At 48.7% G+C, this 18,675-nt stretch overlaps 2 protein-coding genes across 4 annotated transcripts; one reads left to right on the top strand and one right to left on the bottom strand.

The window, feature by feature from the left end:
• The first annotated feature begins 9 nt into the window (after window positions 1–9).
• On the top strand, window positions 10–9,792 carry si:ch211-80h18.1 (uncharacterized protein LOC555593 homolog). Its single transcript, XM_047050666.1, has 28 exons — window positions 10–101; window positions 930–965; window positions 1,271–1,333; window positions 1,501–1,551; window positions 1,894–1,941; window positions 2,094–2,129; window positions 2,773–2,802; window positions 2,999–3,046; window positions 3,386–3,439; window positions 3,649–3,693; window positions 3,789–3,833; window positions 3,928–4,017; window positions 4,396–4,452; window positions 4,711–4,746; window positions 4,854–4,904; window positions 5,000–5,032; window positions 5,155–5,193; window positions 5,352–5,399; window positions 5,942–5,995; window positions 6,226–6,267; window positions 6,436–6,480; window positions 6,560–6,592; window positions 6,909–6,953; window positions 7,050–7,214; window positions 8,001–8,033; window positions 8,259–8,294; window positions 8,533–8,577; window positions 9,312–9,792. Exons 4-28 carry the CDS (start codon window positions 1,545–1,547, stop codon window positions 9,344–9,346), a joined length of 1,200 nt encoding a protein of 399 aa, XP_046906622.1. The 5' UTR covers window positions 10–101; window positions 930–965; window positions 1,271–1,333; window positions 1,501–1,544; the 3' UTR covers window positions 9,347–9,792.
• A 1,017-nt stretch (window positions 9,793–10,809) lies between these two features.
• hsf1 (heat shock transcription factor 1) lies at window positions 10,810–18,586 on the bottom strand. Of its 3 annotated transcripts, XM_047050663.1 has the most exons (14): window positions 18,131–18,586; window positions 16,909–17,017; window positions 15,507–15,643; window positions 14,825–14,949; window positions 14,634–14,709; window positions 14,415–14,476; window positions 14,084–14,180; window positions 13,672–13,808; window positions 13,270–13,482; window positions 12,804–12,884; window positions 12,353–12,458; window positions 12,061–12,117; window positions 11,700–11,757; window positions 10,810–11,429 (listed from the first exon to the last, which is right to left on the bottom strand). In XM_047050663.1, exons 1-14 carry the CDS (start codon window positions 18,254–18,256, stop codon window positions 11,230–11,232), a joined length of 1,584 nt encoding a protein of 527 aa, XP_046906619.1. In that variant the 5' UTR covers window positions 18,257–18,586; the 3' UTR covers window positions 10,810–11,229. The 3 variants fall into 3 exon arrangements, with proteins under 3 accessions (XP_046906619.1, XP_046906618.1, XP_046906620.1); XM_047050662.1 differs by having other exon boundaries at window positions 12,353–12,884; XM_047050664.1 differs by lacking the exon at window positions 12,804–12,884.
• Window positions 18,587–18,675: the final 89 nt, after the last annotated feature.

Here is an 18,675-nt window from a genome sequence, read left to right as displayed (position 1 = left end):
TGTTAATGTGTACGGTCCAAGATGACCTCAAACTAAAAGCCGTTTCCTTCCAGGCGTCAGTGCTCTGCCGGACTCCTCCGCCCAGGGCCAGGCTCTTAACGGTAACTCTCTCAAGCATACGCCTGTACACATATACAACTCCACTCACACACACACACACCTGCACACCTCCACACCTGTCCATCCACACATCTCTTCTCTCCCCTGAGCCCTGTCGGCTCAGTCTGTGTTCACTGTGGCCCTGATGAGCAGAATGGCAAGTGGGGAACCCCTTAGAGTGGTCCTGGTCCACAGAGGGCTGGGAGGCCTTCACTCTCTGGTGCAGCCACGCTACCCCACCACAGGAAGAAAGCCAGGATAGAACTAGGCTATACCATTGACCACCTGCACAACTGTACGCCTGCAGACCGATATACTTACAGTGCTACACACCTGTACAGTATATACCTAGATACATGTACACCCATACACCTACACTCCAGTATAACCAGAACACCTGTTAGAATACTTCCCTCAGGTGACCAGCAGCATGGATGTGCTAGCCTCTCTGCTGGCTCTGGATGTGAGTCTAAACCAGGTGCAGCATGTGCTCCCTGCGATCAGTGGCAAAAATCTGCTATGAACTTGGGGTGGGACAATTCTATGACATTTTCTCAAGAGCAATTCCTGAGGGGGATTCCAAATGACTGCTGTAACACATAGCCCAGTAAAAAAGCACCATTGTGTCCATAATCAGCGAAGCGCTTTCATTGCGTATGATTAATATTATAGAAATCACATAGTTATGTTTACAGTGATTCATTGGGGGGGGCAAATCATATTTTTCCCAGGATGGGGGGGTCGTGTCCCCCCTGTCCCCCCCCCCCCCCGTGTATCCCTGCGATGTCAGTGTGCTTGAGTGAGACCTCATGATGTGTTCTCTGTCGTAGCTTCCAGCAGCACCTCCACGTCACAAGGGATCAACGGTAAGAACCGCACACTAACTAAAGTATACCATACTGTACTCAACATGTTCAGTACCTTGTACCGTAAAGTGCCATAGACATGTAATTTATCATACAACGTTGATCTTAAGAAAGCAGCATTCCTAAATATTATGAATGTGCCTTTAAATCTCAGGGCAACTATCCAGGCCAAATTCAAACTTTTTTGCAACCAAATTGAATCCGAATAACATTGGATGATGAATGTGCACGTAAACATGCTCAGTGTCTTGTTCATGTGCGCTCTGACTCCTGAGTCATGAATCTGACTCACTCTTTGGATTCAGGAGGGGTGGAGGAGGGCCCTCCTGGTGACGGAAGTCTCCATGATGCATCCTCTTTTTCCCAAGGTAACGCTTCAGCCAGACCCACCCATCTCCTCCTCTTCACCTCCTCCTCCTCCTGTTCCTCTGCTCACCTCCTCCTGCTCCTCCCCCATCATCTTTCCCTCCCTCCTCCCCTCCTGCTCCTCCTTTCAGATGCTCCTCCTTTCAGATGAGTGTTTGTGTGATTTCAGAGTCTGTTGGTGCACCAGGACAGCCAGGGTCCTCCTTGTACTCCATGTCTGGTACCAGTTCTGTTCCACACCCCTGCACCACGACACCCAGCGGTCTATGTACCTCCACTAATCACTGATCCACCGTCATGTAGACCATACCTCTTTGTACATGTGACCAAACTGTGCTCCCGATGACCTTACACCACCTTGTTCACATGTCACCCCATGCATTGTCTTCTGACCCGAACCCTCTAAACCAGCAAACCATATTATAACCAAAACCCTGCACATTCAAGTGTGCTGCATTCTGTCAGCACACACCAGAGGGCAGCATCTCCAGAAACCAGGGTGAACTTGTTGAGGTTGTGTTTTGTAGAACTGTTGTGAGGTTGTGTGTCATGATGTCATCAGTAGGTGCCGAGGGACATGGCAGTTCTTCATCTCAGCTGCAGGCTCCAGGTAAGAGCCATGCCCGTCAGGACCAACCCTAAACCCCAACCCCAACCCTGTATGGGGCTAGCCCTAACCCAGCAGAACATGGTTTTAGCATGTCTTTCCTACTGCTACATAGCACAGAGGCCAGGTCTGATTCTACATGACTGTGTCCTTAGGAACAGAGGGAGGACACGCTGACACCACGTCTCACGGTACGAGACCACGGAACTCCACACCCACCTCCACATCTCACTCTCTCCTAACCCTAACCCACCCTTAACCCACCCCTCACTCACCCCTAACCCACACACCCCTCACTCACTCACTCACTTACTCACCCCTAACCCTAACCCACCCCTAACCCACCCCTCACTCACCCCTAACCCACACACCCCTCACTCACTCACTCACTTACTCACCCCTAACCCTAACCCACCCCTAACCCACCCCTCACTCACCCCTAACCCACACACCCCTCACTCACTCACTCACTTACTCACCCCTAACCCTAACCCACCCCTAACCCACCCCTCACTCACTCACCCCTAACCCACACACCCCTCACTCACTCACTCACTTACTCACCCCTAACCCTAACCCACCCCTAACCCACCCCTCACTCACTCACCCCTAACCCACACACCCCTCACTCACTCACTCACTTACTCACCCCTAACCCTCACCCACCTCTAACCCACCTGTAACCCACCCCCTGCAGCTGCTGTTGCTATACACTGGACACAGTAAAGCAGATGCACAATGCCCCTGTCAAGGTACCTGAGTCATGCCATGATATGACATGACTAAATTGCTTAAATTGCATAAATGATGTACGCTTTTTTGCTGTTTCTTCAGGTTCAGAGGCACCTGAGATGGAGTTCAACGGTAACACTGCAGACAACAAATACCCCCACATTTTCGAATCATTCAACAATCGCTAACATTTATCGAATTACAGCTCCATTCTACCTTTTCTGTGAGCTGTTGGTTGTAATGTGACTGGTGAGATCTATCATCCATCCATTATTGATGACTCCTTAGTAACAGCCAATGGATTTCATGGGATCACTTTCTTTCTCAGGTAATGGTCACAAGCTGCTGAATGGAGCCCTTGAGAATGGTCATTCAGGTGAGCAAACAGGAAGCAGGGTATGACAGGATGGAGGATGAGGGCATGGGGCTGGGGGGAGAAGGCAGGAAGAAGGGAAGCGAGGATGAAGAGGAGAGGAGGGCAGGGGGAGAAGAAGAGGAGGAGTGGAGGAAGAGGAGAGGAGGAAGAGAGGGCGGGAGGAGGAGAGGAGGAAGGAAGGAAGGAAGGAAGAGGGCGGGAGGTAGAGGGGAGGAAAAAGAGAAGACAGAAGGAAGCGAGGAGGAGAGGAGCAGGGCAGAAGATTGGAAACCTTGGAAACCCAGGTCGGGATCAGGGAGGCAGCAGTGTTTTTCTGAAGTCCAACTGCTTGTATCTCAGCCTTAGGCACGGACCCGTTCACTGATGGAACCGCTCATACAGACTCCACAGCAGGTAGGTCTAGTCTCATACGAGAGAAAAGATGATCACTAATTCCGTTGACAGCATGAGACAGACTGCCCCGTATAGCTTCGTGGTAGGGTATAACACTGCAGATGTAAAGGTTGCAGGTTCAAATCCCTGTTGCTTTGGATAAAAGCTGGATGAAATCATTTGATTATTTATGACACCTGTAAACGTTTTGTGTTGGTTCTTTTGTCCAGGTGCTCTTGAGCCGCTTGGTACCGATTCTCACCTGGACTATACAGGTGAGTGTCCAGGTGAGGGTGCTATTGTTTTTCCAGTTCCGGTACGATCCGTTCTGTGTCCATGATCGCGTCACTCAGCTCATGCTCTTCCCCAGGCATCATAGATGAATCCAGTCATGACTTCCTCATTGGGTTGATGGGTGAGTTCATCTCAATATCTCCTCTAAAGGCGTGTTGTGGTCACGGTTGTGTTTATGGTTGTGCTTATGGCTGTGGTCATGGCTGTGTTTGTAGGTGGAGTTGATCCCTTTGGTCCAGACATTCACATTGAGGCAGATCTGGATCTGCTGTCCAGTAGCAGCCCATATCCAGATGCCCATCCAGGTACTGAATGCTGTTGTTCTAGCTCATTAATTACCAGGTGCCAGTTCTTCTGCCAGGTACCAGTAATCCCACCAGGTACCAGTTATCCTAATAGGTATCTGTTATCCTACTGGGTACCAGTTATCCAACTAGGTACCAGTATCACATTAGGTACCAATCATCCTACCAGTACAATGTTATTATATTAAACTGAAATATTAGGGTTACGGTATCTCTTAAATATTATATATGAAGAGTTCCCTGGAGTGCACACAACAAACATGATGTAGGGTGATAAATATAAACTGACATATATGTTTTTGCTCAATAACCCCTCAGAATATTTGTAACCCACAGTTCTGAAATCGTATTTAATTCAATCTGACCACCCCTCTCCAGGCTCCTCCCCCGACCATGCTGTCTCCGGCTCAGACGACCCTCCAGCAGCAGACACAGGTCAGTGGGACCTGGCATGAAAGCTGACCTTTTTTAGCTAGTTCAGTGGTATTGTGGAAACCGCAACACAGGCTTGTTGAGGTCATCGAAGACTAATTGAGATCTAGGCAGGCTAGTTAAAGTCGAGGCAGGAGAGATGAGGTTAAGGCAGGATAGTTGACACACTAGTGCACTAGCAAAGACTGTGGACTACAGTCGTTTGGCTCTACGCGTCACTGACGTGATGTAAAAGTGTGTTGTCATCATGCATTCCTACAGGCATGGGAGATTACGCTGGCCACATGGATGCTCCAGGTAAGTCTAAAAACGCCCCAGTATCTGGCTCCTGGGAACCGTTTCTGCTACTGAATGTTCACAGCCAGGACGTTTATAACAACCTCACCCTCAGTTTTGGTCTACAGACGCAGCATCTGTGATATCACTTCCAGATCATTTACACATAGATTACCCAGGTAAGATCATACACACATGTAGGATACCACAACAAACATCAGAACAATTCCTCCACCCAGCACCAGTTATAAACACATTCCCCCTGTCTGTCCAGATGTCTCCAGCACAGACTCAGCTGATTCTAATGGTAAGTTATGAGTTAAATGTGGGCCAAAGATCCTATGCCATTGCTGTACATTTCATATCTGCATTAAAACCGGTGGATTGAAATGAATAGCATGTTTTCACGGGGATATTTGTATGTTGCAGGGAATGGTCGACAGAGTCTGGTTATAGACACCCATGGAGGTACGGAACATTCTGCATTAGTGACAGCTCTATCACACTTCCTACTTTAGTGACTGCCCTTTAGCGACGTACAGTATGCTACATTAGTGACAGCACTAAAGCATTATATCCCGCATTAGTGGCACAATGTGGAAATATTACTTATATCTGGTTCCTAGGAGACCACCATGTTGATGATCATATCCACATCATGGGGACTATCGCAGGTAGGAATGGATTTCCAGACAGAACCTCTAGACTAGTACTCCAGACAGGATCTCTAGACTAGTACTCCAGACAGGATCTCTAGACTAGTACTCCAGACAGGATCTCTAGACTAGTACTCCAGACAGGTTCTCTAGACTAGTACTCCAGACAGGATCTCTAGACTAGTACTCCAGACAGGATCTCTAGACTAGTACTCCAGACAGGATCTCTTGGCTAGTACTCCAGACAGGATCTCTGGACTAGTACCTCCAGACAGGATCTCTAGGCTAGTACTCCAGACAGGAACGCTTGACAAAATCTCTAGATTAGATATTTAGACTGGATATCCAGACAGGATTTCCAGGTAGAGAGCACAGTATCTCCAGCTAGGAACACAAACACGGTGTCACACCAGATTATGCACGAGCACCAGGGGATGGGTATAGCGTTATTCTAGTGATAAAAGCTAAAGGGATAGATTAATATCATCCCGGCTCACTTTCCAGTCTACTCGGTCGTAACTGTCTGTTGATGTTGGCTAACTCCCGTTTCTTCACGTTAGCCACTGTCCTGGTAGATGGTGTGGACGATGTCCACGCCCCCACGCCTGCCCCAGGTATAGGCCTTGCCTCTCTTCTCCTCCACACCTCTATGACAGAGTCACAGCCCTAACCCTTTCCAGCCTCCCCACGTCGCGAAGCGTCTAAACCTTCTTTGGCGTCGCATGGTCACAAGAGTTTGCGTCAAAACTCGTTTTAATCTTCTGTTCCGCACTCTCTCTCTTTGTTTCGTCTCTTACCTTCGTCCACCCTGCCCCCCCCCCCCCCTCTCCCCCCCATGTGTTAGTGCTGGCAGACGTCCACAGTTCTACTGCCTCGGACGCTCCAGGTTGGTTCAGCTCTTCCCCCTCTCCCTGCTTCCCTCCTCACTACCCAGTTCCACCCTCCACCCCCCCCCCACCTCCCCCACCCCCTCCACCACCCCCCGCCCGATCCCTATTTGACCATCCCTCTGCACCCGTTTCCACCAATCTAACGTCTCCAGTGTTTGTCCCAGGGGCTGATGATGTCACAGTGACCAGTGGACTTCTGAACTTCACAGGTCAGTCAGGTCTTGATGGTTGAATAGTACGTTTGCTTGGGAATCTGTTCAATGGTCTTTTTTTTTTTCATCTCCACAGAATCCGAGTTTGGATTAGGACATAACGTCACAGGTACACCTGCTAATAAAGAGAGTCAGAATGACCGTAATAGTGACTTGGTTTATGACTGTGATAATGACTATAATCATAACTGTAATACTGACTGGGATTGTGACTTACCTGATGGGTATTGTAATGATTACGATTCATTACATGATGATTGCAGTATCACAATTGATAATGATTGCTGGATATTCTTATAATGATTGATGGGGTCTGTGGGCCTGTGATGATGACTACAATGAGTCTGTGATAATGACTGTGATGGTACTGTGATAAGAACTTTGATAATGACTAAAATATGGGACTTGCACTTTGTGACTTGTAGGAGCTGGAGATTTTCACATTGTTGTCGACCACACAGAGTCATCAGGTGAGTAGAACATGTGGCCCTCTATGAATACATAACCATAACCATTGAATACATTATCTTAAGATTATATTATTGTGATGGCCTGTGATGTCACAGTTACAGGGGTTCCGAGCAACACTTTTCCCCAGACTGATGCTGTAGGCACTTACACAGCAACAGACACGGCAACAGACATGGCAACAGGCACGGCAACGGATACGGCAACAGACATGGCAACAGGCACGACAACAGACACAACAACAGACATGGCAACAGACAAAGGTGCTGACTACAGACCCTGTTCTGTTCACTACTGACCCTAACCCTGTTCTGTTCACTCTTGACCCTAACTCTGGTCTGTTCACTACTGTTCCTAACTCTGGTCTGTTCACTACTGACCCTAACTCTGGTCTGTTCACTACTGACCCTAACTCTGGTCTGTTCACTACTGACCCTAACTCTGGTCTGTTCACTACTGACCCTAACTCTGGTCTGTTCACTACTGACCCTAACTCTGGTCTGTTCACTACTGACCCTAACTCTGGTCTGTTCACTACTGACCCTAAATCTGGTCTGTTCACTACTGATCCTAACTCTGGTCTGTTCACTACTGACCCTAACCCTGTTCTGTTCACTACTGATCCTAACTCTGGTCTGTTCACTACTGACCCTAACCCTGTTCTGTTCACTACTGACCCTAACTCTGGTCTGTTCACTACTGACCCTAACCCTGTTCTGTTCACTACTGATCCTAACTCTGGTCTGTTCACTACTGACCCTAACCCTGTTCTGTTCACTACTGATCCTAACTCTGGTCTGTTCACTACTGACCCTAACCCTGTTCTGTTCACTACTGACCCTAACTCTGGTCTGTTCACTACTGACCCTAACCCTGTTCTGTTCACTACTGACCCTAACTCTGGTCTGTTTACTACTGACCCTAAATCTGGTCTGTTCACTACTGACCCTAACTCTGGTCTGTTCACTACTGACCCTAACTCTGGTCTGTTCACTTCTGTTCAGATTGTCGGCAGCTCTCTGAGAGTCCCTCTCTGTTTTCTGTTGCAGGAACAGCGGACCCACAAGCTGCCCGTGGTTCCAGTGAGTGTCCTCCAGACCAGGCCCATAGTTGCAGAGAGCAGTGTGTGTCAGGACAGACTGGGTGGCTAGGTCGTGGCATTATCAAGTTGTCCTATTTGTGATGGGGTCGTTAGAAAGGAGTTAGTAGTATCAAGTTTTCCTGTGTTTGTGATGAGGTTTGTAAGGGGGTGTCTATGTGTGTGTACGTGTGTTTGTGTGTTAACATCATGTGTCTGTTTCACTCAGGTCAGCCTGCCGGAACAGAACAGTCACAGCTGGCTGGTAAGCTTCATGAGAGTCCTAGTTAGTCAACAATAAACACTCACACACGTTCACTTACACACACCCATTCACACACGTGCACTTACACCCACACATTCACACACCCACACACCTACCAGACGGCTCTGGGAGCGGGCTGGTGAGGCTGCAGGTGGTTCCTCGGGAAACAGAGGTGGTTCCTCGGGGAACAGATGCTCAAGGGTTCTTCTCTTCTCTCGGTTTTGTTTGTTCTCTCCAGTTCCAGCAGCTGAACAGTACAACACATCTGGTCAGGGTCCTGAAGGTAGGCGTCTTCACCTACACAATGCTACATACAGTCCTGCTACACACCCAGGCCTGCTACACAGTTACATATACAGTCCTGCTACACACACAGCCCTGCTACACACAGTTACATATACAGTCCTGCTACACACACAGCCCTGCTACACAGTTACCTTTACAGTCCTGCTACACACACAGCCCTGCTACACAGTTACATATACAGTCCTGCTACACACACAGCCCTGCTACACAGTTACATATACAGTCCTGCTACACGCACAGCCCTGCTACACAGTTACATATACAGTCCTGCTACACAGTGCAAAACATTGTTGCACACAGTCCTGCTATATACAGGAACATGTACACTGTCTGAGGTAAGCTAAGGTCACCTGTTCAAACAGGAAGTTCCGTAGACTCTATACAGGAAGTCCCGTAGGTTTCATACAGGAAAGGTTTTATACAAAAAATGTGGTAGATTGTGATTGATGCGTTTACTGATAGCAGCTCAAGGGAGTCCTTCTTCCATGGTTCTTCTTGTGACCTAGCAGTCAGGAAGGGCTTCTTCCAGGGATTCTGTATTTTCTGCTACTGATTCTTGATGTTCTCTACACGTAGATCTATGTCGCTTTGGAGAAAAGCTTCCTCCAAATGAATAAAATGTCAAATGTGATATCTGTGTAGACTTCTACCTCTACCACCCTACCAGCCGAGCCTCCCTGAGTTCTCTGATATTGTCTGATGCTCCTGAAGGTGCAGAAGATGTGGAACTGGAGGATACCTGCTGACTTCCACATGAAGCCCAGGGTGCACTTCCTGCGTTATCGTTTCCAATGCACGGACCAATCAGCACAGCAGCCTCCCAGTGACCCCACCCACCAGCAATAGTCCTCTGTGTCTGTGTGTTTGTTTGAACTATTTAAACTTAAATATGACACTGTAAATTCAATTTCTACACTTGTTTATAACTACATTTCTATGTCCCTGCGCAAGAAGACGATGTGAGAAATTTGTTTCAGATGAAAGGAGTCCCAATGAAAGGATTTTTTCCCTCCCTCTAAAACTGTTGTACAAAACTCAAATTTAATTCGTCTTTGTGGTTTGTTATATTCTAAGGTACTGTATTTCCATATTTAGAGAATGTGAGAAATATGCAACTTCAGTGTCAGAATTGTACATTTCTAAATGTATGTCAGCGTAAACATTAAAAGTAACTTCTATTTTGAACATCAAACTCTTTCTTGCTCCGTCTTATTCTAACTCTTCTCAGTTGACAGCTTTGTGTATAAAACTCCCACCCAAGTCCCCGTCTCTCTTCAATGCTTAACGAAAGACTCAGGCATCGGTTTTATTTCAAAACAGTCATGTTTATTTGAAACATACCCTTCACAAAATATTGTTCTCATGCGCAGTTAGCAAAACTCAGGTTACGCCAGTCATTGGTTATGGTCAAAGTACTCAACTGTCCATTTTGGTAGACGCATACCCACCACATCCCTGTCTGCAACAGTAACTAGACTCCAGTACACACACCGAGACTAGACTCCATCCCACAGAGGGACTAGGATTATGGACAAGGATTAGGGATGTGAACAGTTATGGACTAGGGATACGGACTAAGATTATGAACAAGTGACCAGAAGTACGGATATTTACTAGGGCTAGGGATGGATTAGGGCTAGGGCTATGGACTAAGGATGTGGCTTAGGGAAGTGGACTAGGGCTATGGACTAAGGATGTGGCTTAGGGAAGTGGACTAGGGCTATGGACTAAGGATGTGGAGTAGGGGAGTGGACTAGGGCTAGGGATATGGACTAAGGATGTGGAGTAGGGGAGTGGACTAGGGCGGGTGATTGAGACAGACCAAACAGAAGGAGGGTGGAGACCAACCTCTGGAACTGTTGAAACGTTCAACGTGACAGAAGGCCCGTCTACACCACTATGATCCATCTACTGACAATGGGTGGAAAAAATTTATATTCCACACAAATCAATACTCTGCATAAGTGTACGCCATTTATATTATTACAAAATAAATACTTCGATGGTCAAGCAGAACAGTGTGCCCATGAATACCTGTGAGCACTGACAAAGACCCAGTGGATCCCAGAGAGACCCAGTGGTTCCCAGAGAGAGACATGGATATGCAAACATGAACAAATGCCAAACCCACAGTGAATCTAACATGCAGCACAAAGAATATAGAATGTTGTAAAATAACTACTCTTTTAAAAGAACCCAATAATCCAAACAAGCAGGACGGACACGAGGAGAGGAATTTGACATAAAGAGAAACAAAATCACAAGGATCAATGAGGGGGAAACAAAATCTGGTAAATTCTGGAGTCTAAATCTGTTGTCTATCCTGCCTTGGTGCTCTGTGAACCACGCTTCGAACTGGACACGGCCTGGGGTATTGTGGGTAAAGACTGCATCAGGCCAGTGGCATTGTGGGTAAAGACTGCATCAGGCCAGTGGCATTGTGGGTAAAGACTGCATCAAGCCCGGGGCATTGTGGATAGAGACTGTAGGGATTTCAACCAGCTGACTGCAATTCTGCTCAGGAACTTGAGGACATTTCCCCGGTTGGACATGGCTGTATAAAACAGAGACATCCCCATTTAAAATCAGCGCAGCGAGAGTCTCTGGGCGACCGGATGCAGAGGAGCGTCTAGGAGAGTCCAGGCTGGGGGGGCGAGGGCGTCTGGAAGTCGGAAGAGAGCAGGGAGAAGGTGGGGTCGTCAGGGATGTAGTAGGAGTCTCCCTCCAGCTGCAGCAGGGAGGGCAGGTCCCCCACGCTGCTCTCGGGCTCGGGGTCGCCTGGCTCCGGCAGCACAAGCGGCGAGGCTGTGTACTGCACCAGCTGCTTTCCTGCACACACACACACGTCGTGATGCGGCCTCCACTCTCACAGGGTCACAGGTGTGACTGGGCACATGTATGCGTCATGTGGCATGTTTGCGTATGTGTAGTAGAGCGTATGGTGTGTGTGAAGGGAGATGTGTGTGTGTGGTATGTGAAGGAAGGTGTGTGTGAAGGAAGGTGTGTTTGTGTGGTGTGTGAAGGAAGGTGTGTGTGTGTGGTGTGTGAAGGAAGGTGTGTGTGTGTGTGGTGTGTGAAGGGAAGTGTCTGGGCGCTAACCTGAGTCCTCGCCAGGCTCCCCCACCCTGGAAGGCTCAGGTGACAGCAGGTCCCGAATCTGAAACACACAAGTGGGACTGTGATACACACAGGGCTAAGAAGCATTAGCTAGATGGCTAAATTAGCAAGATTAGCATGTGGGCTAAAGGGCTAGGCAAGGTTAGCTAAAGGGCTAGGCAGGGTGAGCAAGAAAGCTAGTCAGGGTTAGCAGGTGCACTAAACTGCTAGGTAGGGTTAGCTACAAAGCTAGGCAGGGTTAGCAGGTGCGCTAAAGAGCTAGGTAGGGTTAGCTAGAGGGCGTGGCTGGGCTGGGCTAGCTAGCTAAAGAGCCAGGTAGTGTTTGCTGGTAGGACTAACTCACACTGTCCAGGCTTGTGTCCAGGTCAAAGTCACTGTTGGGCATGGGTGAGCTGAAAAACTGAAACACACCATCAAGAAAACATTACATTGACATTTATCCACTCAGAAGAAGCTTTCATTGAAATTGTCATAATAGTACAGGAAGAACTGCAGAAAGCATCACAGTGTAACGGGACAAACATTCAAGCACACAGCTAACATTGCCCACTTGGCCCCCCCATCCCCCACCCCACCCAGCACAGCACCCACCCATCCAGGACAGCAGCCCACAGACTAAATAGATGAGACATTACTTCAAATAGAGGGGAGGAATCGAAGTTGATGTTCTGGGCATTGAGGATGGTCTGTAGGTTCTCCAAGCCGTTGTCGATGCTGTCCAGGTGATCGTTTAGCTCGAGCCTGCAAGACAGTGAGACCGGGATTACACCTGGGGGGGAAGTTAGACCTGGGGGGATGGGGGTCATACCTGGGGGGTATGGAGGTTGAAGAGTAGAACCAACACACATCTGCCCTTGTTTACGAAGCGCGTTTGCTGTGGTTGGCATAAACCACTGCCCCAATACAAACACTGAACAGTATTCCAAAAAGAGTGAAACTACAACCAGGTGAACATCCGAACTGTTGGTTGATGACAGTGTCGGGGCTTCAGGGTTTACGGTAATAGTGGGGCTGTCGCTGTCGGTGTCTAAGGTGTGTCTATAGGGTGTGTTTGATACGGTGTGGCGGGCCAGCCGACATGCTAACCCCAGATGATGCCTGAGCTGTGGAGACGAGGTTGAGGAGGGACTGGGGATGAGGAGGGAAACATCTGACACCTGGGCAGAACTGAAACATAAAAGCACAACAACTAGACAGTAGACCTAGACAGAATAGACACTGTCCCATCTAGAACTAGACAGAAGAGACACTGCTGTCCCAGCTAGAACTAGACAGAATAGACACTGCTGTCCCTGCTAGAACAAGACAGAAAAAAACTAGACAGAAAGCCACATATTAGTCTGCGAATGCTAAAGATACCTGAGAATGATAACTCACATAACTGGGGTAAACTGGTTCATACTCTGGTACTTGTACTGTAACTGGGGTTCAAGAGGCAACCTAGTTGGCCTGTCCCTGGATTCACACCTGCCTGTGTCCATCTGGGTGCTATTGGACAAGTGTGCGTGTGTGCGTGTAGTTGGATCAGGGTTAGAGGGGGTAGGACGCTCACTTGTCAATACAGGCGACACTGAGACACGGCTGATCTGTGTGGGTGGGGTCAGGGGCAGGGGCGGGGCCGGGCTCGCTCTCCTGCAGGATGGAGTTGATGAGGGTTGTGGGAGAAAGGGGCGTGTCTGCTGAAAGCCCCTCCTGGGCAGAACATGGCTCCTCCCCTCCGGGGCTGGACGGCTCCTCCTTGACTAGCACCCGCGGGCTGCTGGAACTGAACGCATAACAACCAGGGTTATATAGGATTAACCAGGGGCAGGGTTAAGGGTAACCCACCAGGGATAACGCACAGGTTAACAGGCTCTCAGGCTATTACTCAACTGCGTGGATACAGAGCGAGAGAACAAGACAAAAGAGTGACATGAATGAAGCTTGTTTATTGTGTGGCGGTCATGGCACTAACCTGTCCTCCAGCCAATCGCTGTTGTCCTCCACAGGGCTGGGCGTGGCCTGGTCAGTGATGTCAGAGATGATGGGGCCGGACTTTAGAGGAGCTTCTGTCTGGAACAGGTTCACAGCGCTGAAAGCACTGCCAGGCGCCTGCACACACAAGCACATGTTATTGTCCATTAACTGAACAAACAAAAATAGATTATGCTGTATGATGTCATGCTATGCTGTGCTAAGTTTGGCTTCAGGACTCCCAGATAGAACCTCATGCTAAGCCAAGTTAAACTACGCTCCTGGACTCAGAACAATATGCTATGCAAAGCTATGCGCCAGGACTCATGGAAAACCCTATGCTAAGATAGGCTAGGCTCCAAGACTGAGAGAATACCATGCTATGCTAAGACAGGCTAGGCTCCAGGACTCACAGAGATGACTGGGGAGGCTTCCAGGGGCTCCAGAGAGTACTGCCGGCTGAACTTGGGTAAGGAATGGGCGGAGCTGCTGTCGTTCAGCATCAGCGGTCTGCAGAGGGGACAGCGGTCACATGACCACGTAAGCAGGTCCAATCATCATAACCTCACAGTCTCCAACCCCAACCCCCCCCCCCCCCCCCCCTCCTCCTCCTCTCAACAACGTAGCAGGTCAAATCGTTCGATACCCTTCCCCACTGCAACTCTAGTCAAGGGGACTTTCCACACGCGCGGTGCACTTTGCTTTGGATAAATGCTACATAATAAAGATGCTAATGTCACATACATTTTCCTCTTCATCCCCAGCACTCTGTTGGACTGAACCAAGGTCACCAGGAACTGGATCAGCTGTGGACGGAGACGGGGTGAAACAGGGTGAGACGGGATGAGAGTGCGAGACAGGCTCACAGGGTGAGACCCTGGTTACCACAATATACGTGTGTGTGTGTGTGTGTGTGGGGGGGGGGGAATGTGTTTGTTTGGGGGTGTGTGTGTGTGTGTTTACCTTGTTAACGACTTTCTGCTGGTGGGTGTGTTTCTGCCTTAGACTGGCCACTTCCCTCCACAGGGCTTCGTTCTCACTGTGCACACACACACACACGCATTGGGCAAACACATTTAAAACATGCATAAATGTGTGTGGCATGTGAGTTAATTGTTGTTGGTGTATGCATGTCTGTGTGTGTGTCCCCTCACTGTTTCATGGCAATGATCTTGGAGTCGATGTTTTCCTGCTTGCCCCTCATGTGCTGCACGTCAGTCAGGATCTTGGACACGTCGTCCGTGCTGATCTTCAGGTCCTCCTGCTTCAGACTGGACACCTGGGAGACCATAGGGCACGTTTAGCAGGTAGCGTCCACACATACACTCAGGCAGACACACACACGCACACACACGCACACACACACACAGAAAAAAGCATGGATCCTGAAGGAGCAGTCTGGTCCTGCTTGTCAAAGATTCTGGCCTGGCCAGATTATACATTCAGATTACCAGATCCTCAAAGATTTAATCCCCAGATGGTAGACCATGCTGGCTTCAGATTAGCTATCCCGACATGATGTCCCCTCAGACACAGAGAGAAGGAAGGAGGAGTCTCGACAGAAGAAAGCACAGCAACAGACAGAAGAGAGACGAAAACAAACAAAGGGGACAGAGAGCGAGAGGTAGAGACAGGAACAAACAAGACGGCAAAACAGAAAGAGACAGAGACACAGTAACACAGAGTGAGACAGAGAAACAGAAAACAGAGAGAGAGAGAGTAACAGAGAGAGAGACAGGGAACAGAGACAGAAACAGAGAGAGAGACAGAGAAACAGAGAGAGACACTGAACAAGCGTATCTGTCAGGCAGACTGGTCAAGAACAGTGGACTGTACGTTTGTGACTTTGCGTTTGATGTTCTCCAGCAGGTGCTCCTGTCCCCGGAGGAAGTCTGGGTGCTGGAACTCTGTGTCGTCCCTCTCCGGCTTCAGCAGGCCGCCGTGCTCGATGTGCACCACCTTCCGGAAGCCGTCTGGACAGAGACACACAGGGGGGGGGGAACTGGGATTTAGAATCCAACTCGTCTCTACAATTCCAACAATATGTCATGCAACCGCGATTCCATCTGAAACATACTGCTGGTGACAACGTTGTTAGGATAGCTTGTTTCATAATAAACGGACCCATCTGCAACCGACGCAAGCAAGCACACCCTACAATTTCCCCAGAAATGGTACCCTCTCTAGTTTCCTTTGTAGTATTTGTGTATTTTTATTTATTTAGGCCATGTTGCCCAGTCCAACAGGAGGGGTGAGGATACAGGTGGAGGGAGGACAGGAGGGTTGAGGACAAACGAAGGGTAAGGAGACACAAAGGGTGAGGAGGACACACGAAGGGTGAGGAGGACACAAAGGGTGAGGAGAAACGAAGGGTGAGGAGAAACGAAGGGTGAGGAGGACACGAAGGGTGAGGAGGACACGAATGGTGAGGACACACGAAGGGTGAGGACACACGAAGGGTGAGGAGGACACGAAGGGTGAGGAGGACACGAAGGGTGAGGAGGACACACGAAGGGTGAGGAGGACACGAAGGGTGAGGAGGACACGAAGGGTGAGGAGAAACGAAGGGTGAGGAGACACGAAGGGTGAGGAGGACACACGAAGGGTGAGGAGGACACGAAGGGTGAGGAGAAACGAAGGGTGAGGAGGACACGAAGGGTGAGGAGACACGAAGGGTGAGGAGGACACGAAGGGTGAGGACACACGAAGGGTGAGGACACACGAAGGGTGAGGAGGACACGAAGGGTGAGGAGACACGAAGGGTGAGGAGGACACGAAGGGTGAGGACACACGAAGGGTGAGGAGGACACGAAGGGTGAGGAGACACGAAGGGTGAGGAGGACACGAAGGGTGAGGAGGACACGAAGGGTGAGGAGACACGAAGGGTGAGGAGGACACGAAGGGTGAGGAGGACACGAAGGGTGAGGACACACGAAGGGTGAGGAGGACACGAAGGGTGAGGAGGACGCGAAGGGTGAGGAGGACGCGAAGGGTGAGGACACACGAAGGGTGAGGACACACGAAGGGTGAGGACACACGAAAGGTGAGGAGACAAAGGGTGAGGACACACGAAGGGTGAGGAGGACACGAAGGGTGAGGACAAACGAAGGGTGAGGAGGACACGAAGGTGAGGACACACGAAGGGTGAGGACACACGAAGGGTGAGGACAAACGAAGGGTGAGGAGGACACGAAGGGTGAGGACAAACGAGGGAGAACAGGAGGGGGAGGATACTCACACATGTTGAGCTGGCGGACGAAGCTAGCCATGTTGTTGTGTTTGAAGAACTTCGGCAGAACCTCTTTGGAGAAGCGGCCCTGATCGAACACGTGGAAACTATTTCCATTCTGGGACAACGTCACAATACATTAGCAGATGATTTTATCCAAAGCAACATACAATACAAATAGAAAGTACAGCAGAAAGTCAAGAATCAGAAGTGCATCAGTTCCAACAATATTTCAGTGGTCAGAGTCAAAGAACGGTCTGAGCTTTATTTTTGTTCTGGGAAGTGAGACAGCATGCCCATCAAGCTCTGGTCAAATCAAATCTTATTTTAGAGACCTTTTACAAACAACGTCACAGACGCCTACAGATCAGCACCCAAAACCAACCTAATAACTCAAACCAATAGCAGCGACAGTCTGCTGTTGCCAGGTCTCACACAATGGTCGATAAACACTCTAGCTAACATTCCGATAAAGTTAGACTCTACCCTCTTCTCCCGTCATCCTATGACGCATCTTGCTGCAAGAGTTGTTCCTACGTAGCAAGCCTGTGAACAATTACTTCCAGTAGTTAAACTTAAGTTGGTTTGTTGTATTTACTTCCGCGCATGTACATATTTAATTGTATTTCTTTATTTAAATCACACCGTGTCCCCATATTACCATGTTAACTATTTATATTTTACGCTCTGTACATCTTTGTAACCCCCCCCCCCCCCCCCCCCCCCCCCCCCCCCCAAAAAAAAAAATTAACAGTTAGCTACAACAACGCATTCCCATTCAGCAGCTGGTTATTTAAGATTTAGGGACGTCTGCAATCAACAGTCGAACAGCTGCTTCAAAAGTGTCAAACATTTCAGTTTTAGTCCACTAGCTAGTTGGGGTTAGATAATTTAGCAATCCCAAACTCCCAAATCCCGCAATCCGTTAACGCAGACTATACAACAGCTGCCTGGTTACTCCTAGCCTAGCTAACTTGCGAACCAGTTCGGCTAACGTGTGTCTGACACAGGCTACCTTGATCTTAACAACGATCTAGCTAGAGCTAATTAGGGAAACCAACTATATCATATCGTTAGCTAAACTAATAGCTGGAAGTGTAACCTCACTACCACTAACATTAACCTGTATGCTACACAATGTTGGATAGTATTGATAAATGCCATCTTATTTGGGCAGGCTACTGTAGCTAACCTCGTAGCTTTGCCAGTACACACAGTCGTAGTAACTTACAGGGCTCCAGCAAATGAGTGGATCGGCGTCCGGATCTTCAACTAAAGTCCACAGTTTGGTGAGAAAAGCTGGTACGTTACTGCCGCTGACTATAACACCGCCAGACCCGCCACCGTGGAACTCCATCACAACACAGTAAAAAAAAAAAAAAGCTTGCTAAGTTTACAGCTAGCTAACGAGCTAGGAGACTCCAAAAATAGCCACCGACACAAGGGGGGGCGCTCGAAAGAAAAACAAAGCCTAAACGAGCGTAATATTATTGACAGCGCAGTTTAAGCTGTAACTACGACATAGGCGGTTACAGAGTTTAACGGGATCCAAATATTCAAAACTGTAGCGTATAAGTATGGGAGTGGGACCTTGTATGGTCGATAACTATAAGAGATGGAAATTTCCATCCAATCTACATGTCTCTCAAGTACGAACTGCGTAAATAATGCCCATTGCACAGGCGCATGGTAGTTGTCGCATGTGTGTGACATCATCAACAAAAACTTGCCAGATACATACATGATACATACACTTCACATTCATGAATTTCATTA

The sequence above is a fragment of the Hypomesus transpacificus genome, unplaced genomic scaffold, assembly GCF_021917145.1.
Source record: "Hypomesus transpacificus isolate Combined female unplaced genomic scaffold, fHypTra1 scaffold_124, whole genome shotgun sequence".
Lineage (NCBI taxonomy): Eukaryota > Metazoa > Chordata > Actinopteri > Osmeriformes > Osmeridae > Hypomesus > Hypomesus transpacificus.
The sequence above is the reverse complement of the archived record's forward strand: the minus strand, read 5'-3'. Positions and strand labels throughout refer to the sequence as shown.

What these genes read in the sequence shown, in the direction of transcription:
- si:ch211-80h18.1 (XM_047050666.1), top strand. An exon ending in ATATCCAGATGCCCATCCAG is followed by an intron (nt 4,018 to 4,395) that starts GTACTGAATGCT and finishes ACCCCTCTCCAG; the next exon opens with GCTCCTCCCCCGACCATGCT. An exon ending in AGACTCAGCTGATTCTAATG is followed by an intron (nt 5,033 to 5,154) that starts GTAAGTTATGAG and finishes TGTATGTTGCAG; the next exon opens with GGAATGGTCGACAGAGTCTG.
- hsf1 (XM_047050662.1), bottom strand. Translation starts at nt 18,256, where the DNA reads ATGGAGTTCCACGGTGGCGGGTCTGGCGGTGTTATAGTCAGCGGCAGT. An exon ending in TCAAACGCAAAGTCACAAAC is followed by an intron (nt 14,950 to 15,506) that starts GTACAGTCCACT and finishes ATGGTCTCCCAG; the next exon opens with GTGTCCAGTCTGAAGCAGGA. An exon ending in AAGATCATTGCCATGAAACA is followed by an intron (nt 14,710 to 14,824) that starts GTGAGGGGACAC and finishes GTGTGTGCACAG; the next exon opens with TGAGAACGAAGCCCTGTGGA.